The 22,570-nt window shown below is 40.6% G+C and overlaps 1 protein-coding gene across 1 annotated transcript in view; it reads right to left on the bottom strand.

The window, feature by feature from the left end:
• Window positions 1-22,570, bottom strand: part of CFAP36 (cilia and flagella associated protein 36) — a 99,173-nt gene that overhangs the window by 75,018 nt on the left and 1,585 nt on the right. Inside the window, 2 exon segments of the mRNA XM_048842840.2 lie at window positions 2,928-3,029; window positions 7,102-7,166. Of these exon segments, the coding sequence (XP_048698797.1) occupies window positions 2,928-3,029; window positions 7,102-7,166 (167 nt within the window).

Here is a 22,570-nt window from a genome sequence, read left to right as displayed (position 1 = left end):
CCATGTGTGTCTGTGCCCTCACCCAGCCACTCCCCTGTCCCTATGTAGCTCTGCACCCTCTCCCCCATCCCCATATGTCTCTGTGCCCTCACTCAGCCGATCCCCTGTCCCTATGTCTCCCTGTATCCTTTCCCCCATCCCCATGTGTCTCTATGCCCTCAACCAGCCAACCCCTGTCCCTGTGTAGCTCTGCAACCACTCCCGCCATGTGTCTCCGCACCTCTCTCCCCCGGTGGCCCTATGCCTCCACTCCCATTCAGCCCCTGCCCCGGTCTGTCCTCCCCCACTAGCCCTTATGAGCCCCTGTCTGACCCCCCACCCAGCACCCCACGCTGTCTGTCTCCCCATAACCCCTGTCTCCTGACCTGGCCCGACAGGCGCTGTGAAGGCGGCAGGCTTTCTCTTCCTCAGTTGGCTGTGAGCTGACAGCTTTGTTCTCTTGCCACAATGCCCTCTGGTGGGCAAAAGGCAGAACTGCAGCAACATTTTGGCAGAAACTTTTTTTGTGCAGAAAATTAGAAATCTGTGGCGCTCATTAATTATGTGCATGTGCAGAAGTGCAGAATTCCCCCAGAAGTATAAAATATATATTAAATGACTTAATTCAACATTGAGGCCCCAGTACTTCAATGAATTCCATTGCAGGTGGACCTCTACACCAGCACAGAATCCCAGTGTAGACAATGGGACTCTGTATGAATGTCAAGGTAACCCATGTATAGTTCATTGCAATATCAGAGCCTAATATATTTAATTATTTTTAATTGAACATTATTATATGTATTGTGAACCTAATGAGACTGTAATTCTGTCAAACGTATCAATATTTTAAATAGTTATATCCAACTCTTCTAGACATGACAAAAATATTTAAGGATGACAAAAGGAATAATAAAAATTAAAAGCTGGTTGGTCTAGTGGCCTATGATAGTGCTCTGCATTTTATGGGAATTGGATTCCATTCTCATGGTGAAATCCTGGCCACACTGAAGTCAACGACAAAACTCCCTGTGACTTTAGTGGGACCAAGATTTTATCTTCAGTATTTTTTTTCCCCCAAGCTCACAGGAGAGTGGTATGAAGGCAACACACGGAGCCCATATGCCCATTCCTTCTTGGCTGGTGACAGAGCTTTGAGTCATTAGCGCTGCTACTGAAAGGTAGGTAGGAGGATTGTAGAATCTCCTTCCTTAGAAGTTTTTAAGGTCAGGCTTGACAAAGCCCTGGCTGGGATGATTTAATTGGGGATTGGTCCTGCTTTGAGCTGGGGGTTGGACTAGATGACCTCCTGAGGTCCCTTCCAACCCTGATATTCTATGATTCTATGATTCTATGAATTACATCGGAAACACAGACTACACTTGGCTGAGTGCCATGCCATGATTGTAATGGTGGAGAAGCACGTGATGCATGATGCAGTGGTGGTGTGACTTACTCTGTAGCAACTTTTGTGTGTGGTTAAAAGGTATATTGCAAGCACTGAAGGTGCTTGCAAAAGAACTAACACTTAAATTTCTCTAATGTAGACTAGATTCTAGATTCTGGAAAGGCCATAAATAATCACTAGCTTTCTTCTTCTTCCTTTTTTTTTTTTCTTTTTTTTTTTTTATAATAAAGGAAAATACCTGGAATATATCCCCTGCCCCCTCTTTCTAACGACAGCCAACACATCATGGTATGATTGCTAAAAGGAATAAGATGTCTAACATTTGCTCCTCCACACTACAGTTTAACTTAAGTGCTACAATTTGGTGAGCTTTCACAGAATCTGATTTTGCAGCTCCGTAAAATAACCCTGAAGGACTACGCTGTGTCCAAGATAATTAGCAACCAACAAGAGTGATTGCTAATCTTTCTCCAAATGAAAAATCCTGTGGGCAGAAACTGGCCAGGTATCCATTCCAAAACTTTTCTAAAACCTGGATGTTTTTATATTTATATTGAAGCTTCAGTGATTACAAGAATTGTGGCTCACGTCAATCTTCCTTTGTAGCTTATTTTGTAAACAAATTTAAGAAAACTGATTGATTAGGATCACACTGTCCTTGTTCGTTTCCCTTTCATAGAATCATAGAATATTAGGGTTTGAAGAGACCTCAAGAGGTCACCTAGTCCAAACCCCTGCTCAAAGCAGGACCAATCTGAAGTACTGAAAAGTACTTCAGCTTTTTCCACATCATCTGTCACTAGGTGGCCTCCCCCATTCAGAAAGGGTCCCACACTTTCCCTGACCTTTTTCTTGTTGCTAACGTACCTGTAGAAACCCTTCTTGTTACCCTTCACATCTCTTGCTAGCTGCAACTCCAGTTGTGTTTTGGTCTTCCTGATTACACCCCTGCATTCTTGAGCAATATCTTTATACTCCTCCTTGGTCATCTGTCCAAGTTTCCACTTCTTGTAAGCTTCCTTTTTGTGTTTAAACTCAACGAAGATTTCTCTGTTAAGCCAAGCTGGTCACCTGCCATATTTGCTATTCTTTCTGCACATTGGGATGGTTTGTTCCTGCACCTTCAATAAGGCTTCTTTAAAATACAGCCAGCTTTCCTGGACTCCTTTCATAGTTAACTTTAATTCACTTGTATTGTGTAGTTAATACAACTTAAAATTTAATTAAAAAAAATACAAAAACACAGGAAACAAATTTTGATAAAAAGTTTTTCATGCCACATACAAATATATGACCTTCAAGTGACACCATTGATCTAAATAAAAACTGTAGAAGTAGTTTGCTAGCCACAATTCATACCTGAAATGCAGATAGGTAAATTTATTATCCAATTTTAGAAAATTAAAAAAATTTGTGCAAAAAAGGACTTCAAAATTTCATACCTGTAATGCTATATTACTGGAAATAGAAAATTTACAGATTATCAATTAAAATACAGCCATTACTGTGGACTATAACAGCATAACAAAGGAAAATATACCTGTGACGTATGTGACTTTGCAAGAGGAGATGAACACGCTTCTTTAAAGTTCTCTTCATTAATTCCAACTTCCTTAAGATAACCTTCTAGCAGTTTTTCAACCTACAAAAAATTATGAGTCTTACCTTCTACTAATTTTTACACCAACACACAGATATATAAGTCACCAAACTTTTAAACTCACCTGTCAAACCATACTAATACTAGACAAACTAGAGAACTGGGCCAAAAGAAATCTGATGAGGTTCAAGAAGGACAAGTGCAGAGTCCTGCACTTAGGACAGAAGAATCCCATGCACCGCTACAGACTAGGGACCGAATGGCTAGGCAGCAGTTCTGCAGAAAAGACCTAGGGGTTACAGTGGACGAGAAGCTGGATATGAGTCAACAGTGTGCCCTTGTTCCCAAGAAGGCCAATGGCATTTTGGGATGTATAAGTAGGGGCGTTGCCAGCAGATGGAGGGACGGATCGTTCCCCTCTATTCGACATTGGTGAGGCCTCTTCTGGAGTACTGTGTCCAGTTTTGGGCCCCACACTACAAGAAGGATGTGGAAAAACTGAAAAACGTCCAGCAGAGGGCAACAAAAATTATTAGGGGGCTGGAGCACATGACTTATGAGGAGAGGCTGAAGGAACTGGGATTGTTTAGTCTGTGGAAGAGAAGAATGAGGGGGGATTTGATAGCTGCTTTCAACTACCTGAAAGGGGGTTCCAAAGAGGATGGATCTAGACTGTTCTAGTGGTAGCAGATGACAGAACAAGGAGTAATGGTCTCAAGTTGCAGTAGGGGAGGTTTAGGTTGGATATTAGAAAAAACTTTTTCACTGGGAGGGTGGTGAAACACTGGAATGGGTTACCTAGGGAGGTGGTGGAATCTCCTTCCTTAGAAGTTTTTAAGGTCAGGCTTGACAAAGCCCTGTCTGTGATGATTTAGTTGGGGATTCGTCCTGCTTTGAGCAGGGGGTTGGACTAGATGACCTCCTGAGGTCCCTTCCAACCCTGATATTCTATTATTCTAATTGTCATTACGTTATTTTAGTGTTGTGATTTTTATTTTTTTACAGTATCTTGATTCATTTGAAAGTCATTGCAATATTATTAAGAAAATTAGTTATAGTGAAAATCTCAGAAACGTGCTGGTATGTAGTACCCTCCAGAAATCCACAGTAGTTTTCAATGCTCATATTAGTGAGTTAATTAGAAGACTTTACCAGAGCTGTTGAACAAAATAGAAGGCATACATCACAGATTCCAGCCATGATTCTGATTGTTATCTTGACTAAATAGTGGATACCAAACTCTCAAGTCGATGAATGCAAGGAGTATTTTAGCTAGAGACTAAGTCAGTGTAATTGAAGAAAATGTGGTAACACATTAAAAAAGATACAGTTTTGTATCAAAGTTTCTTGATAAGAACAATATTTGAATCTAAAATGTGATACAGAACAAGGATATGGAGAAGTATAAATGAAATAGAATCATAGAATCATAGAACATCAGGGTTGGAAGGGACCTCAGGAGGTCATCTAGTCCAACCCCCTGCTCATAAATAGATTAGTTTTTAAGGTTTGTACTTACATATAAAGACCTAAGTGGCCTGGGATCAACTTACTTTTGACACTGCCTCATTTGCAATTAGTGGAAGCACTGACGCTAGCCTTTCACCCGCATATAATAAGACGAGGATTTAGCTCAGTGTTCTGCATAAGGGCTCATGACTCGAGAAAGCCCCCTACCCCTTGTCCAAAATAGTACAGGCTAAAGAACTTTCAAGGCATGTTGTTGGGCCCATTTGTTTTAGCTCACCTCTGAAGAGACATAGAGGGATTAAGGTACAGACCAGTGCATGGGCATGTTAGTATTTGATTGTGTTGTTGATTGGTAAAAGGGGAGGACTGACTGTATTGCATTAGGGTTTTCTAATTTTAAACAACTGACAGGACATTCAGGGTCTGTGTATGGACAATTTTTATTTATTCTAAATTGGAAGAAAAAATAAATATATAAATGTCCAAACAAATTACAAGACAATAATTTAAATGTATGCCTAAAACTAATATATTTTATGTTTATTCATTATGCTTTGTTTGGATTCTGGAGAAACTTCAAAGTCTGGGACTTAAGGAATACAATCTGAATTGATACCATTTGAATACACAGTTACATCATGATTTCTATGTAAGTGTGTTTGCGGCATGCCCCACAATGGCTAAATTCAAGAAAAAGATCTTGGATAAAATTAAATGGACCTTAAAAATGGACATCAACATGACACTACCACACTGTGTAGTTGAAGAAGAATAACCTGAACAGGGTTCAAGAAGGCAGTAAAATATAGGCCAACTTCTAAGACACTGCCAAATCCTGGTCCCTATTTCAAGACTGAAACAATGGGCTTTGAGCATGGAATTTCTGCTGAGGTGGGAAGAATGGAATACATTCCCAGGCCATAAAGTATGACAAGTTTATGCCGTGCCTGTGTGCCAGGGTATGGGCAATATGGGAATATGCAGAGATGAGTATTTTGGAGAGATACTTGTTCTCTGCTTTAAGAAATTGTTTGAATATTTTTCAAATATTCAAAAATAAAAATAAATTTTAAAATTCAAATTTTGCATGTGGTTAGTTATCAGGGAAGAATCATCACTTTACTAAGATTGGAGAAAAGAGAGCCAGTAAAACAAAACTACAAACAACTGAAACTTGCACACATTCTGATGTAAATTTCCTTTGTCTAATGAATAGACTTTTGCACCACTGTAACTGCCAGGAGTAACAGTCTTGCAAGTGCACAACTGAGTAAGGAAAACACTGTTTTCTTAATTATTTAAATGTCCAATTCCTTACATGCAATCACAAGCTCAATAGCTATATGTGATGTTTGGGAGAGGCATTGTGTGTCTTTCTTACTATGACTGAAAGTGCTAGATCTCTTTAAATATCTAGATACCTTTATAGAGCATGTGGGGAAGGAACCTCTGGTTATGTTACCTTTTATGCCATTGATAAAAGTAGATGTCACAAATAGATCCTGCAAAGTCAATTTAGATTATTACGAAAATGGCTTATGTCCAGCTAAACAGGAGAAATTTCAGAATCCCAATGCATGGTGTACAGAGTAGAGTATTACATCTATTAGGCACTGAGAAACTTTTTTGGAGAGAGCCTATATGGATGAGATGGACTCTACCATAACCAAAGTGAAACAAGATGGTTGGAAATTATATAACTCACCCTCACCTGAAATGCTGTGTTCAGTTCTAGTCACCCTAGCTCAAAAAATAAGGAAGTCAGAGACAGGCTCTGAAAATAATGAATTATGCAAAGACTTCCAAAACCAAAAAGATTGAAAAGTCTGGTATTTTTTAGTTTACAAAAATAAGATGATTCATGAGAGGTAAACAAAATAATAAAGTTTTAAAAGGGTAAATCAGCTCTTCCTACTTCTCCTCTCATAATACAAGAACAAGGAAATATTCAATTAAGTTGAAAGGCAACAAATTTAAAATTGATAAAGAAAATACATACTTCATAATGCATAATTAACTTGTAGAACTCACTGTCACAAGATATCACTAAGGCCAAAAATTTGGTAGGATTCAGAAAAGAATTCTTTATTTACAGAAATAGTGAAGACATACACAGTTACATTAAGTAGAATAAAACTGTTTTTAGACAGTATATGAACCTTCACACTTCAGGGTATAAGTCAACTACTAAGGCTTAGGTTTAGGAAGAAATTTCACCTATGAGTTAGTGGACAAAAATGGAATAACCATGAGGTTCTCACATATTCCCCTGACACATCTGGTACTGGCCACTGTCAGAGACAAGAGACTGGACTAAATGAACTGCTGCTGATCCAATATGCCCATACCTATGCTCCAGATTCCTACACCCTAGCCAGCCCTCTCTCCCCTTTAATCTGCCACTGTGATTTTTTGAATGTGCAATCATTAGATTTTGTAAATGGTTACTTCCAGTTTTTGTAAAAATTACAAGTGTATGGTTGGTTGCTAGAAGGGGAACAGACTCCTCCCTGGGGCTTGGAAGTTTTGGCAGCATGGTGCGGAATATTCGGTTGGATTTGGAATACTTCACCTAAAATATTGATTTTTAAATTACAGTACAAATTTCTTATAAGATTAAGTGCAATTGGTGAATAATACTCACCAGAGCTTTGTACTCCTGATGAATCTCTGTATAGGACAACTTGCTTTCTTCTTCATCATCAAAAACTGAAATTAAAAAACAAACAAACTTGACTTTTCTTAAAAATGTATATGTCAATAGTACAAAGAGTATTTCAAATATTGAAATATTAAAGTTAGTGACCTTCAATTAAATGAAGCCCTAATTTAAAAGTAAGATCTACCTATTACAAAAGGTAATATATATTTAACCTCAAGTCACATACGCAGCCATGGCCCCAAGCCATCCAGGGATAGAATGATATACAGGAATATCATAGTTTTCCAACTGCTAGAAAAATATGTTATGACAGTGGTAAACTGCAGAAAAACCGACAAATTATAAATATTTATTGTATTCAGATACATAACAGTTGGGAAGAGTGAGTTCAATATGCCCAATTTCCAATTTTCAAGAAAACATATGGCATGATTTGCAATACAACTCACATACTGCTTGCTCTAAGACTTTATACAATCATAGAATGATAGAATATCAGGGTTGGAAGGGACCTCTGGAGGCCATCTAGTCCAAGCACCTGCTCAAAGCAGGACCAATCACCAACTAAATCATCCCAGACAGGGCTTTGTCAAGCCTAACCTTAAAAACCTCTATGGAAGGAGATTCCACCGCCTCCCTAGGTAACCCATTCCAGTGCTTCACCACCCTCCTAGTGAAAAAGTTTTTCCTAATAGCCAACCTAAACCTCCCTCACTGCAACTTGAGACCATTACTCCTTATTCTATCATCTGCTACCACTGAGAACAGTCTAGATCCATCCTCTTTGGAACCCCCTTTCAGGTAGTTGAAAGCAGCTATCAAATCCCCCCTCATTCTTCTCTTCTGCAGACTAAATAATCCCAGTTCCCTCAGCCTCTCCTCAGAAGTCATGTGCTCCAGTCCCCTAATCATTTTTGTTGCCCTCTGCTGGATGCTTTCCAATTTTTCCAAATCCTTCTTGTAGTGTGGACCCATTCTGGACCTGCTCCATGATTTTTCCAGGGACTGATAGAAACCTAGTGCCTTGGATTTGTGGTAACCAGGAGAGGCTTTACATGAATGTCATGTTTGAGAATAGGTGTAGATGTGTTTTGATGAAGCCCAGTTTGAGCCAGTCTTGAATTTAACAAGTTGCGTTATAGAAAAACCCTTCTCACATAATGCATGTTTTGAAATTTCATCCATCAATACCTCCAAATCTAAGATGAAGATTTATTTTGAAGACTCTGCCTTGATAACACTGAATGAGGTATCCTTTTTATCAAACTTAACAATGATTCACTGCTCTTGCACCATGAAGCTATATCTGTGTTGTCATCACACATTCGCACCAATGCTTTTGAACCTTGTCTGAAGGGCTCTGGATCTTATCTGACAAAATGACATCCCCTACCTAATGGAGCATTAACCTGAATATGAAACACTACGGAACAATGTGACGGTCTATACTATTATGTTCACCACTTTTCCAAGACTCTGACAAATTTTGTACAAAGTATACTGTACGAGATTTCATTAGAAAAGTCAATCTGTTAAATAATGTCCAGGTAAAATATGTGTGGCAATACTGTATGTAAAGTTACAAGATTCTACTGTATAACATTGTTATAACATGCCCAAAGTAGAGAAAAGTAGGCCCAAACCAGTTTTTCAGAGACAAAGACAGGCAGACACCTCAGCTAGGTGTTAAAGGGCTATCACCTGCTTAAGCAGCCATTCTCCAGCAACAAGACAGTGTAAACAAGAAATTTACATTTCATCACAGGGCAGTTCAAATCTCATGTCCACAACAGACTGTGTGTCCATGACTCAGCAAGGATGTTTCTAGCACAATAAATTGAATTATAAAGAGGGGACTTCATTCCTCCTCCCATCCGTCTGCTCATGACATCAATGAATACCTGAAGGACACTGAACTAAGGGGGTGGGTCCTAGGCTGAAAGGAGACCCAGCCTGTACAATTTACTGCAGCATATGATGAGGAAAACCTTCGCTTTGAATTCTGTCAGTTTGTTAAGTTAGCCACTAGATTGCGTTTTAATCTTTTGTAACCAATCCTGATTTATGCATCATCTTGTGATCACTTAAAAATTATCTTATGTAGTTAATAAACTTATTTTATTGTTTTATCTTAACCCTTGTGTTTGGAGTAAAGTGTGTGTGAAACTCCACTTGGGATAACAAGGCTGGTGCATTATCATTTTCCTTTGATGAAATGATGGACTTTCTATGAACCTGTTCTGTTCAAAAGGGTACTGAGCTAAGTTCCCCCTAAGCTGCGCACTTGGGTGGCTGCCCAGCATGCTATCAAATGCCGCACACTTCAGGCACAGCAGTTCAGGTGTCCCCCCCACACTGCCATGCTGCTCCTGCCCTCTGCCTTGGAGCTGCTCCCGGAAGCCTCCTGCTTGCAGCACAGAGCAGGGAGCGAGGGGGCACTGATGTCAGGGTGTCCTCCTCCCCCTGCCCCTATACAGAGCAGGGGGAGGGGACACGACAGGGCCTAGGATGGAGGGAGCTTGCTGGCAGCTGCTGCTGTGTCTGAATGCGCTGATCTACTTAAAAGGGCAGCATATTTAAAGTGAGGTCAGCATACTTAAAGGGGCAACGCGCGTCTCTGTCTCACACACACACACACACTCGTCTTTCACACTCACCTCCCAACACATACTTGTATTATTTTTGTTGTTGTTGTTGTTGTTGTTACTTCTTGATACTTCTCTGAAAGAGTGTTATTTTAGCTTTTGCCTGGTCTATGCATTTCATAATTTTTATTTCTCTCTTACGCTTAAATGTAATTCTTTGAGAAGTGAGTTCTAAAATGTCTAACCTGTCCTAACTGCATATTGCATCTAGGTATATTGCATCTAGGTTTTCGGTTTCTACTGATGGTGCACATAACAAAATTCATTCCACACACGGATGAAAAAAAATAGAGGGAACACTGATACTGAGCAATACAAGACACACATTTCTAAGGGACAAGGCTGGGATTAGGAATTTGCAGGCGTCACCCTGTATGTAATTCATGAGTGGCTAGCCAAAGCATTCACATAACATAGCTGGGAGTGATTTTAAATGTTGAAGGCTGTGTGAACAGGCCATGAGTGGATGTTCTGACAGCAAAGCAGCATAAAAGGCATCCCAGGCTAGAGTAGTAAAGGGACATAGTTGTTCAAAAGTCCAGATTGTACCTTGGGGAATGTGAAAGATAACAGAAGGGTGAAACTATTAGGTTCAAATTCTTCGAAACAGAAATAGTCCTCGTTTGCACAGTACAACTTATCAACCCACATGGGAATAATACACTGCCTCAACTACTACTTGCTACTTGAAGCAGCCATGCATCAAAGTGACTTACTTTGAGCTGTAAAGAGTTTATGGCTTAGTTCCATGAGATAACTCTGTATCTACACTGGAAAAAACATGACACGAGTCACTACCTTACTTCAAAGATTCTATGCATCAAGGGGGCTGCTCTGCAAATTTGCTCCGCACTGAAGAAACAGAGAAACAATTCAATGCCTAACCATCAAACTTCAAGCAGCCAGTGTTAATATCATCAGTGATTAGGTATCAAAGATAATGGGTCAGTACATTGGAGGATTGGGCCAAAAGAAATCTGATGAGGTTCAACAAGGACAAGTGCAAAGTCCTGCACTTAGGACGGAAGAAGCCCATGCACCACTACAGGCTGGGGACCGACTGGCTAAGCGGCAGTTCTGCAGAAAAGGTCAGTGGGTGAGAAGCTGGATATGAGTCAGCAGTGTGTCCTTGTTACCAAGAAGGCTAACGGCATATTGGGCTGTATTAGTAGGAGCATTGGCATCAAATCGAGGGAAGTGATTATTCCTCTCTATTCGGCACTAGTGAGGCCACATCTGGAGTACTGCATCCAGTTTTGGGACCCCCACTACAGAAAGGATGTGGACAAACTGGAGAGAGTCCAGTGGAAGGCAACAAAAACGTTCAGGGAGCTGGGGCACATGACTTATGAAGAGAGGCTGAGGGAACTGGGATTGTTTAGTCTGCAGAAGAGAAGAGTAAGGGGGCATTTCACAGCAGACTTCAACTACCTGAAGTGGGGTTCCAAAGAGGATGGAGCTCGGCTGTTCTCAGTGGTGGCAGATGACAGAACAAGGAGCAATGGTCTCAAGTTGCAGTGGGGGAGGTCTAGATTGGATATTAGGAAACACTATTTCACCAGGAGGATGGTGAAGCACTGCAATGGGTTACCTAAGGAGGTGGTGGAATCTCCATCCTTAGAGGTTTTTAAGGCCTGGGTTGACAAAGCCCTGGCTGGGATGATTAAGTTGAGGTTGGTCCTGCTTTGAGCAGGGAGTTGGACTAGATGGCCTCCTGAGGTCTCTGCCAACCCTAATCTTCTATGATTCTAGTATACTCAACAATATCAGCTTTGACTGAGCAGAAGCCTGGTTGAACAGCGTCCCAAACGCAGAGCTTCCATTTTGGGGTGCAGTTCACCAGTCTCAAGCCCTGAAGAATTAAAGCTACTTGCGCCAAGGTGATGAAGTGTATTGATGCTTTAACAAGGAGACTGGAGCTCATTGGTGCTTCAGACTGATGATGCAGTTTTGTATCAGTACCTCTTACCTTAAACTCTATGATCACAATGTTTCCTACACTTCAAAGATGGTTCTATGTCAACATGTAGATTTCAGATTTGAAGACAGTATTGTGCCAATGTCTTAAATTTCAATTTTCAGAGTAACAGCCATGTTAGTCTGTATTCGCAAAAAGAAAAGGAGTACTTGTGGCACCTTAGAGACTAACCAATTTATTTGAGCATAAGCTTTCGTGAGCCACAGCTCACTTCATCGGATGCATACTGAGGAAAGTGTAGAAGATCGTTTATACACACAAAGAATGAAAAAATACCTCCCCCCACCCCATTCTCCTGCTGGCAATAGCTTATCTAAAGTGATCACTCTCCTTACAATGTGTATGATAATCAAGGTGGGCCATTTCCAGCACAAATCCAGGGTTTAACAAGAACGTCTGGGGGGAGGAGGGGAGTTAGGAAAAAACAAGGGGAAATAGGTTACCTTGCATAATGACTTAGCCACTCCCAGTCTCTATTCAAGCCTAAGTTAATTGTATCCAATTTGCAAATGAATTCCAATTCAACAGTTTCGCGCTGGAGTCTGGATTTGAAGTTTTTTTGTTGAAGAATTGCAACTTCCATGTCTGTAATCACGTGACCAGAGAGATTGAAGTGTTCTCCGACTGGTTTATGAATAATTCTTGACATCTGATTTGTGTCCATTTATTCTTTTACGTAGCGACTGTCCAGTTTGACCAATGTACATGGCAGAGGGGCATTGCTGGCACATGACGGCATATATCACATTGGTGGATGTGCAGGTGAACGAGCCTCTGATAGCGTGGCTGATGTTATTAGGCCCTGTGATGGTGTCCCAGCAGGAGAGTGGGGAGGGGGAAGTATTTTTTCATGCTTTGTGTGTATAAAATATCTTCTACACTTTCCAGAGTATGCATCCGATGAAGTGAGCTATGGCTCACGAAAGCTTATGCTCAAATAAATTGGTTAGTCTCTAAGGTGCCACAAGTACTCCTTAAATTTCAATGACTTCCTGAGTAAAATCCTCATTTAACAGGCAAAGATGCAAAAGCATACTTTACATGTTAGATCAGAAATCCACTTCAAGGTCTCTGAAGCAATCCAGGCTGACATACAGTTTGGATTTACAACAGTCTCATTTGGAGTTTTCAGGAGACACCACTCACCTTAACTTCGATGGTTTCAATGTGTCCTGTGTGAAAAGGCTACTCTATGTTCACAAGAATACTTCAGATTTAGAGGACTGTTCTACACAGAAAAGTTGAACCTCAGTGCTTCCCTGCATCAAAGTCTCCCTACCAGTTAGAGATACAAGACTGCACTTCAGATGTTGGATCAGGCATTCCACTTCAGGGAAGTTGCCTTTCAAGCAATCAAGGCTAAAAACAGTTTGTACTTAAAAGAGTCTCATTTTGAGGCCTCAGAAGATGTGAAGCACTCCACTCTCTCCAGACTCCAGCTTGGGGAAATGCCTTCAGGACAAGAGATGCCCCAATGCAACTCTAAAGCACTCTTCACCTTCAAATATCATTTCAAATTTAATCTAAAAAAGAAAGCAAGAGACAAAAATAAATATGAACTGTCTCCAGGAGCCAAGAGAAGGAGCTGAAGCTAGAAATCAATATCGTTAAATGTCCCTTAAAGGCTATGGATGCACTGAACAGTGAAGGAATATCAACACTCAACGGAAATAAGGTCAACAACCCTGTGATGGGGTGTACATATTCCAACACTAGACCAAGTTGGGAAGATGATAACTACCTGCAAAGGGAGCCAGGAAGAGGGCTTGTCCCACCCTAGAGAACTTATGTAGCCTACCAATTGCAGAAAGAAGGTTCCCATCTTGGCTCATGAGGGCAGGTATTTAACCAGGAAAGGGAATAACTGTGTGGGGTGGGCAGGGTCTTAGCTTCTCAGAGGGAAGTATCCTGTTTCTGGGGAAACTTACCAGAGCCAGGCAGCTCTCAGGCTTTTCTCTGAATAGATGGCCTGAAGATCCTGAAATGAGGACTACTTTATTCATGCCAGAGATGGTGTCTTGCCATATTTTCTGGTGCAGATAGCTGTTTGTGCTCCTCCCAATACCAGGAAGAAACAGAGCCAGGAGACTTCCCAGACAAAGATGAGCTTGAGGACCTGGAGAACCTAGGAGACAAATTGCTTTATCCCTGCTAGAAGATGGAACTCTTCACTAGGGACTCTCAGATCAGATGGATTATTTTCCTTTTATTTTGATAATTCAGAATAAAATCATAGAAGTAAGCAAGCATTTCAAGAAAACTGAACAGAACCCCAGAAGAAAGTACCTCTTGGGAACTACAACCTCAGTCAAGGTGACATTACTCTGTTGCACCCTGGACAATAAGATGGAAATATGTGCCCAGCAACAGAGGGACTACCATAATGAGTCTTACACTTATTTATAATAGTTGCAGGTTTACAATAGTTCACACAGACTTTCTGAAATAAAACAGGATCTATATTATTCAGCAACACTGGGTAATGGGGCTTAGGGATATAGCCTTGGGACATTCCTTGCTTGTACTTGAAGCCAGTAAATCCCTCAAGAGTTAATGAAAGAGTTGCTCCCTGCTCCTGTTCTTAGAAGGGAAGAAAGGCTGCTAAACAACAATGTAAGATTTAAATACTGAATTGTGAAGTTATAGAAACTACTAAGAGCTGTTAATAATTAAACTAATACTAAGACTTCTTACAATACTCCCCCCTCCACCCCTCTGGAGTCTATCATACTTCTGACAAGCTAAGATCTGTTCAGAAAAATCCTGGAGTTAAAAGGCAGATTTCATCAAGACTATGGTTGCTTCACTAAATTACAGAATTAAAAAGTCAGATGAACCTGACATTTCATTAGTATTGTACAGCTATAAATAAAGGAGAGTTGCCTAGAAGTACTTCTGAAAGTTTTAGAAATCTCAGACAAGCCTGTAATACATATCGATGCACACAACACAGAGCTATACATAAGTGACAAATTATACTTCTAATGGATCTGTGACTACCCCACCATCACTCTGTCCACTAATTAACCTCTGCTGTAATTACAATCAACTTTCCAAACAGCTAGAAAAATGTTATCTCCTCCCACCCTCTCTTCCCAATTTATACTGGCCTGTGTCCCAAGGCAAACCATAGCCTCTTTGGACAAGTGAATGGCTTAAAGTCTTTGTCTACCACACAGAATTAAAAATGAGTGCACATCGCTGTCAGATGCTAATATATCAGACGTTATCAGAGACAAGAGGAAGCTGCAGCTAGAACCTCCAAGGACCGGAGCTGTGCAACATCTTGTATAACAAGATGTAGAATAGTCAGCACTAGGTCAGAGTGCAGGTCACAGTGACAAAAGATACAGAAGCAGTCAGTGCTTCAGCCCTGTTTGTAATGTCTCAGACATATGACATGAAGGTCTGTTATTGAAAAGTTTCATGGATTTCTGTGCCTTATTGACAGAACCAGATCATCAGACCTCATCCATGATGCTTAAATATAGAAGTGTTATCTTAAGTCAGTTTGTTAGCAATGATAAATTTCCCTCCCTTGAACCCTTGTATAGTTGGACATTGACTAAAATTTTCAAATTTAGGTATCTTAAATTAGGCACCAAATCTATATTTCCTCACAAATAAAAGTGCTTTTTTCCCCCAGGGGGTTGAGCACATCTGAAAAATCTAATGACTTTTATGTATGTGCCTAAACATGGATTTAGGTATCCAATGCTGGGCACTAAGTTGAAATGCAAGGTGGGTGAGAAAAGATCTTTTATTGGAACAACTTCTGTTGGTGAGAGAGACAAGCAGTGGTTTCCCTAGGAACTGAAATGGGGGCTGGGGGGTTGTGGGTTTTTTTTGAATATACAGGAGGATGAGGGCCAATGAGGGGTGAGACCATGAGGGTGAATGTGGGCTGTTCGGCACCATAGTAAAAACTGAAAAATGTTTCACAACCATTTTATTAAATTTAACTCATGTTTTAAAATCATCACAGAAATTAAAGCTGGCTACTCAAGCCTACTATGAAGCACATCATCTACATTCTTGTTGGTTTCTTGTAATTTCGCACAATGCTGTTAATGAACTTCTCAAATGCAGTGCATTAATCTTTGGTGGCTTCTTGTGCGTCCGGTACTTCCAGTCCTTCATGATATACTCATGATCAGGCAGAAGGCAACTTCTTTCAGAACTCAAAATTACATTCAATGAGGAAAAAGAACGCTCAGCTTCAGCTATTGTGACTGGGAATAGCAAGAGATTAATTCCTAATTCTTTCATTCCAGGAGGGAAACATAGCATAAATATTGAGTCAAACCGCTAGTGATGATAAAAGGTTGATGTTAAATCTTCAAACATTCATCGTATGATATTTCACTCTGTGTTCAAATTCTCTATTCTGTCCTGATCACATAGCAGCCCCACTGCTGTAGTGCCTCACTCCACTCAACTGTCAATATTTTATAAGACAGGCATCTGTAAAACTATGTAGAGGTTGAGTAGAATCCAGAAGTCGCTGTTGTAGATTTTTAAGAATCTAGTCTGTTTACTTTTTCAGCTGGCTTAACAAACACTTCTTGTCCTCTTCAGTTAAGGATTCAATATAAGTGTCTTCATTAGTCAACTTCAGGACTGAAGTCTTTGCTTCTTCTAGTACATTTTCAATGGATAGCTCTCTGATTGACCCAAGTGTAGCATCTATTACTGGACAAAGATCTTCTAGTATTGTAGCAGATGACATTGTTTAATGACCCAAGTAGACTTACAAGAGAGAGAATGGCTAAAGTTTTCTCTGAACTTAGTAGCAAAATAGTCCACCAGTCTCACTACTTAGATTGGTCCCATCTCAGTAGATACTTTCCAAAGCCAATAATAACAGTTGCAGTAACTTTAAGACAACAGCCAAGGGTCGTTCAAGAGAAAGCCAGTGGATTTTTCCAGGTTGGACTAATTTCAACTTCAGTCCCAGTATATCTGCTATTTTTTCCAAGATGTTACTCCTTTTGGACTCTTGCTGAAAAAAAGAGTATAACCAAGTAAATATATGGCCTTTTTAATGTCTTTTGAAGATTCTGCAACTCGGACCACTGCTAGTTGGAGTAGATGGCCTCTGCAATATGTATAGGAGACATTAAGGTTACGCTTTTCTATAAGCAAATTTGCACTCCACTGTGTCCTCCAGAGAAGTTTGCAGCTCCATCAAATACACAAGCAGCCATCTGTTTGGGGTTCAATTTACAAGCATTTAACTCTTCTAAGAGGTGGGTTGTCCCAGATGCAGCCAGTGTGTCTCCTGGAACCTGAACATCTAGAAGTGCATCTATTGGCCCAGCACTGACATCAAGAAATCACTGTGTGTGTTATAATACTTGATGCCCATTTGCACTGGTGCATTCATCAGCCATGTACTCACATATTTTGGATGTGGTGAAAGAGTTCTTCAATTTTTCAACTGCTGAGTCTTTCACTGTTGCACCACATGCTTCTAACCAATCAGTTAAGTTTCTTGCAGAAAGATAGTGACCATTTGCTGGTCTTATTCAGAATCAGTGTTCAATTTAAGGATTAACAAGTGACAATGCACTTAACATTGGCCTCCAGTTTGTACAGTGTGGTATCTCTTGCTTAAATAGACTGGTTCATAAGGTTTTCTGCCTGGCCATTCAATCCAGAGGCGTGATGTTTTGCACCCTTTCCATGTAGGTTGTCAGTATTGGCTTTGCTGATTGGTTTGGCAAACCAAACTCCTCCACTTTTACTACATAAATCCATCATACTCCCACATCTTGAATACTGTATGCAGTTCTGGCCACCCCATCACAAAAAAGATATATTGGAATTCAAAAAGATACAAAGAAGGGCAACTAAAATGATTAGGGGTATGGAACAGATTCCATATGAGGAGAGATTAAAAAGACTGGGATTTTCAGCTTGGAAAAGAAACGACTAAGAGGGGATACAACAGCAGACTATAAAATCTCGACTGATATGGAGAAAGTGTATAAGGAAAAGTCACTTACCCCTTCACTTAACACAAGAACTAGGAGTCACCCAATAAAATTAATAGGCAGCAACTTTAAAACAAACAAAAGGAAGTAATTCTTCACACAACGCACAGTCAACCTATGGAACTTTTTGCTAGGTGATGTTGTGAAGGCCAGAACTATAGCAGGGTTCAAAAAAGAACTAGATAAGTTCATGGAGGATAAGTCCATCAATGGCTATTAGCCAGGATGGGCAGGGATGCAACATCATGCTCTGAGAGTCCTAGTCTCTGTTCACCAGGAGGCAGGAGTGGACAATAGGGGATGGATCACTCAATGATTGCCAGTTCAGTTCATTCCCTTTGAAGCACCTGGCATTGGCAACTGTCGGAAGACAGGATACCGGGCTAGGTGGACCATTGGTCTGACCCAATATGGCAGATCTTATGAAAAAATGTATTAGAATATAATAATAAAAATATTTAGTACAGAAACTCCCCAAGATAACAACTTCTTAAGATAGCGATGATGTGAGATAATGACCTCGGAAAATAATGCATTTTAAAAATCTTGGCCTACTAGGAAATGTATATTTATATACCTTTCCGAGTCACAAATCTAGCACTCTGGAGCAAAGTCACTAACACATAGTCCAACAAACAAATATCCCTTTCAAGTGCCCCTCCCTTTTCCCTCCAACACACGCCACTCATAGCTCTTGTCCTTGCTCATTGGAGACCCTAAGTTCAGAGGTGCTTTCATATGAATTCATCTCCCACGCTGGGGGATACGAGGGAGAAGGCACCTTGCCAATTCCTCCAGCTGCTCGCCACTCACACCAGCCACTTGCTCTGCCCACCACTGTTTGTCGTGCCACCACTCCATCATTGATGGCTCTGAGCCATCATCTTCTGCTGCCACCTGCCACTGTGACCTTTGTGAGTTGGTCTCTTGAGGTTGAACCCAGCTCTCAGTGATTTCAGCTCTCAGTGGGAGAACCTCACTGCTAGTGCAGGCTGGGCAGCCTCTTCCACAGAAACACTGTCCTGCAGCAGGTCTAAGCACTTAGACCTGATCATCAGTGATTTCAGCTCTACTGAACACTTAAAAAAACAAAAGACTATGGAGCCTAATCAGCTCTATCTTTCAATTGGGGAGGGGGCAAAAGAAATAATGCCTGTGACTCTTAGGCAGAGCCCACACCACCAAGCAAAGCACATCCCCCATGCTCCATCTTTCTCTCTACTGGGATCACTTGAGCAACACAGCTCTGTCTGATAGATATCTAGGCACAGTAGGTGTTTGTATGTAAATACACAAATGCACACTGGAAAACATAATCCCAACTATATGTATAAAATGATGTGGTCTAAATTAGCTGTTACCACTCTACAAAGAAACCTTGGCGTCATTGAGGATAGTTCTCTGAAAACATGCACTCAATGTGCAGCGGCAGTCAAAAAAGCAAACAGAATGTTGGGAATCATTAACAAAGGGATAGATAATAAGACAGAAAATATCATACCGCCTCTATATCAATCCATGGTATGCCCACATCTTGAATACTGCAAGCAGATTTGGTCACCCCATCTCAAAAATGATATATTGGAATTGGAAATGGTACAGAAAAGGGCAACAAAAATGACTAGGGGTATGGAATGTCTTCTGTATGAGGAGAGATTAATAAGACTGGGACTTTTTAGCTTGGACAAGAGACAACTAAGGGAGGATATGATAGAGGTCTATAGCATCATGACTGGTGTGGAGAAAGTAAACAAGGAAGTGGTATTTACCCCTTCTCATAACATAAGAACTAGGGGTCACCAAATGAAATGAATAGGCAGCAGGTTTAAAACAAACAAAAGGAAATATTTCTTCACACAGTGCACAGTCAACCTGTGGAACTCCTTAACAGAGGATATTGTGAAGGCCAAGATTATAACAGGGTTCAAAAACGACCTAGATAAATTTATGGAGGATAGGTCCATCCATGGCTATTAGCCAGGATGGGCAGGGATGGTGTCCCTAGCCTCTGTTTGCCAGAAGCTGGGAATGGGAGACAGGGGATGGATCACTTGATGACTGCCTGTTCTGTTCATTCCCTCTGGGGCACCTGGCATTGGCCACTGTCGGAAGACAGGATACTGGGCTAGATGTACCTTTGGTCTGACCCAGTTGTGACGCTGCACTCCATAATGTTTTACGGAAATATGCTTATGAGTGTGAATATAATGTAACTGGAATATGCTTATGCAAAAGGTCTCTTGTAAGGTATCATTACAAAGCTTATAATCTACTGAATATATTCCTCCTATTTGTATGCATGTATCATTCTTGTATCTGAAAGCAGAAATATGAAGTATAACTCTGAGGTCCTATTGTAATTATGCAAAGTGTGGGCCATTAATGGTGGTTTAGAAGCTTGATGGCTCCCATTGACTAGGACAATTGGTTGTAAATGGTCTATTTACTTGCAAACCTTCCTGGGTGCGGGCAGGCCAACCCGTGGGAAATGAAAAATGAGGTGTTACAGTGACATGGGACCATGTCACCTGATACTGGAATCCATCTTAAATCTGGTACTTTTCCATTTAGAAGGAGGGGTAGGGACCCAGAGAGACAAAAGATTCCCGCCTTGTGCCAAAGCTATAAAAGGGGGTGGAACAGAACAAAGAGGCTGCCAGTCATGAGAACACACCTGTTTTCCACCTAAGATGTCTGCTGGAACTAACAAGGACTGTACTGGGGAAAAGATTGGGCCCTGACCAGGAAGGCGTCTAGTCTGTGAAAGAAACTTATTGGAACATCTCTGAGGGTAAGATTTTACCTGTAATCAGTTTCTTAATGCATTAGGCTTAGACTTGCATGTTTTTGCTTTATTTTGCTTGGTAACTGACTTTGTTCTGTCTGTTATTACTTGAAACCACTTAAATCCTACTTTTTATATTTAATAAAATCACTTTTGTTTATTAGTAAACCCTGAGTAAGTGATTAATACCTGGGGGAGCAAACACCTGTGCATCTCTCTCTATCAGTGTTATACAGGGTGGACAATTTATGAGTTTACCCTGTATAAGCTTTATACAGAGTAAAACGGATTTATTTGGGGTTTAGATCCCATTGGAAACTGGGTGTCTGGGTGCTGGAGATAGGTGACCTGCTGAACAGTCTTTAGTCAAAGTCTGTAGCTTTGGGGGCATGGACCAGAACTGGATCTGTGTTGCAGCAGGCTAGCATGTCTGACTCAACAAAGCAGGGTTCTGGAGTCCCAAACTGGCAGGGAAAATGGGCTCAGGGGTAATCTCAGCACGTCAGGTGACCGTCCCAAGGGGGTCTCTGTTACCGAACCTGTCATACCAGTATGGCCGTTCTTATGTTCAGTCTGGTCCTGAAGCCTTCCCTCTCCACCCCTTGGCTCATCACTAGCTATCAGGGGAGAGCTCACAATTTGCTTACAAATCACAATTTGAAATTATTAGGTTAGCCAACATTGCCAAAAAGAATACACTGCCATTGTCATAAAAAACAACAGCTGTGTGAGGAAGCTAATCTTTGTTCATATTTTCAAACCTATTATGCTTTTTCAGGTACAAGTATTTTATCATATACTGTATGTGCTTTTAAAGTGTGTATTAATGTTTCAATTTCAATTCAAATTTCCAACCAAATACTAAATTGGCAACACTTCATGTAACTAGTTGACCACTGGGGCACTGATGGAGAAATTCAGGGCGGAGGTACAAGCTTTCAAACCACACAGAGCTCTTCTTCAGGTATGGGAAAGGTACTCCCTCTGTCACAGCAACATGCAAGGTGGAACAGATTGTTCAGCATATGTAGTTAGCACATACATTCAAGGCAGAGTGGCCCATTAACACCTCTGAAGTCATAGGACAAAAAGAGGGGGTTAGCAGGTTACAGACTGTTGTAATAAACCACAAATCCAGTATCTCTGTTCAAAGTCCTTGATTTTTAAGCCATGTCTACACTACCACTTATGTCGGCAAAACTTATATCGCTAGGTGGTGTGAAAAAAAAACACACCGCAAGCAATGTAAGTTTCGCTGGCATAAGTAGTAGTATGCACAGCTACTGCCTCTCATTGGGGGTGGTTTAATTATGTTGATGGGACAGCTCTCTCCCATTGGCACAGAGCGGCTGCAAGAGAGATCTTATATCGGTGCAGCTGCATCGGTACATCTGTGCCGCTGTAAGGTCTCTAGTGTAGACATAGCCTTAGTGTCTAGCAGAGGAATGAATTTAAGCTTCCAGGCTCACCTTCTGAAACTGTTATGCAGATTTTCTTTAAGGATGAGGACTGACAGGTCAGAAAAGTGATTGCTTTGTGAGAAGTGTTCACCCTCAAAGCAATACCATACCACTAAAATCTTTATACCACACAATCACTTATTTATATAAACTTTAGATTAAAGAAAATTTTGAATAATAATTAATAATAATTAGCATTTCTAGAAGTCATTTACTAGACAGTAAATGACCTGTTCATTCCTTGTACTGAATCAGTAAATTATCTGTCAATTACTGGAAATTACATTTTCCAAGAGCAAAACAATAAATATAAAATGCTTTAATGCATTTGTTAATAATGTAAAACCTGCAAAGAGTAATAAAACCTTTCTTTAGTGTCTGTAACAGTCCCAAAAATCTTAACTCCTGCCAAACTACTTTCATGAACTCCTGACTCTAACATGCACAATTAAAAGTCCTGCTAATTATCAATTATTAAAGCAACTCCATTGACCTTTCATAAATGTCAAGACCGTTCTAAGCTTTACAATGAAGAACTTCACTAAGTATGTCTCCATGGGACACTTAAAATTTCCATCTTTATTTGA

Source organism: Caretta caretta, chromosome 3, assembly GCF_965140235.1.
Source record: "Caretta caretta isolate rCarCar2 chromosome 3, rCarCar1.hap1, whole genome shotgun sequence".
Lineage (NCBI taxonomy): Eukaryota > Metazoa > Chordata > Testudines > Cheloniidae > Caretta > Caretta caretta.
Note: the sequence above shows the minus strand (reverse complement) of the source record. Positions and strands in the feature narration are given on the sequence as shown.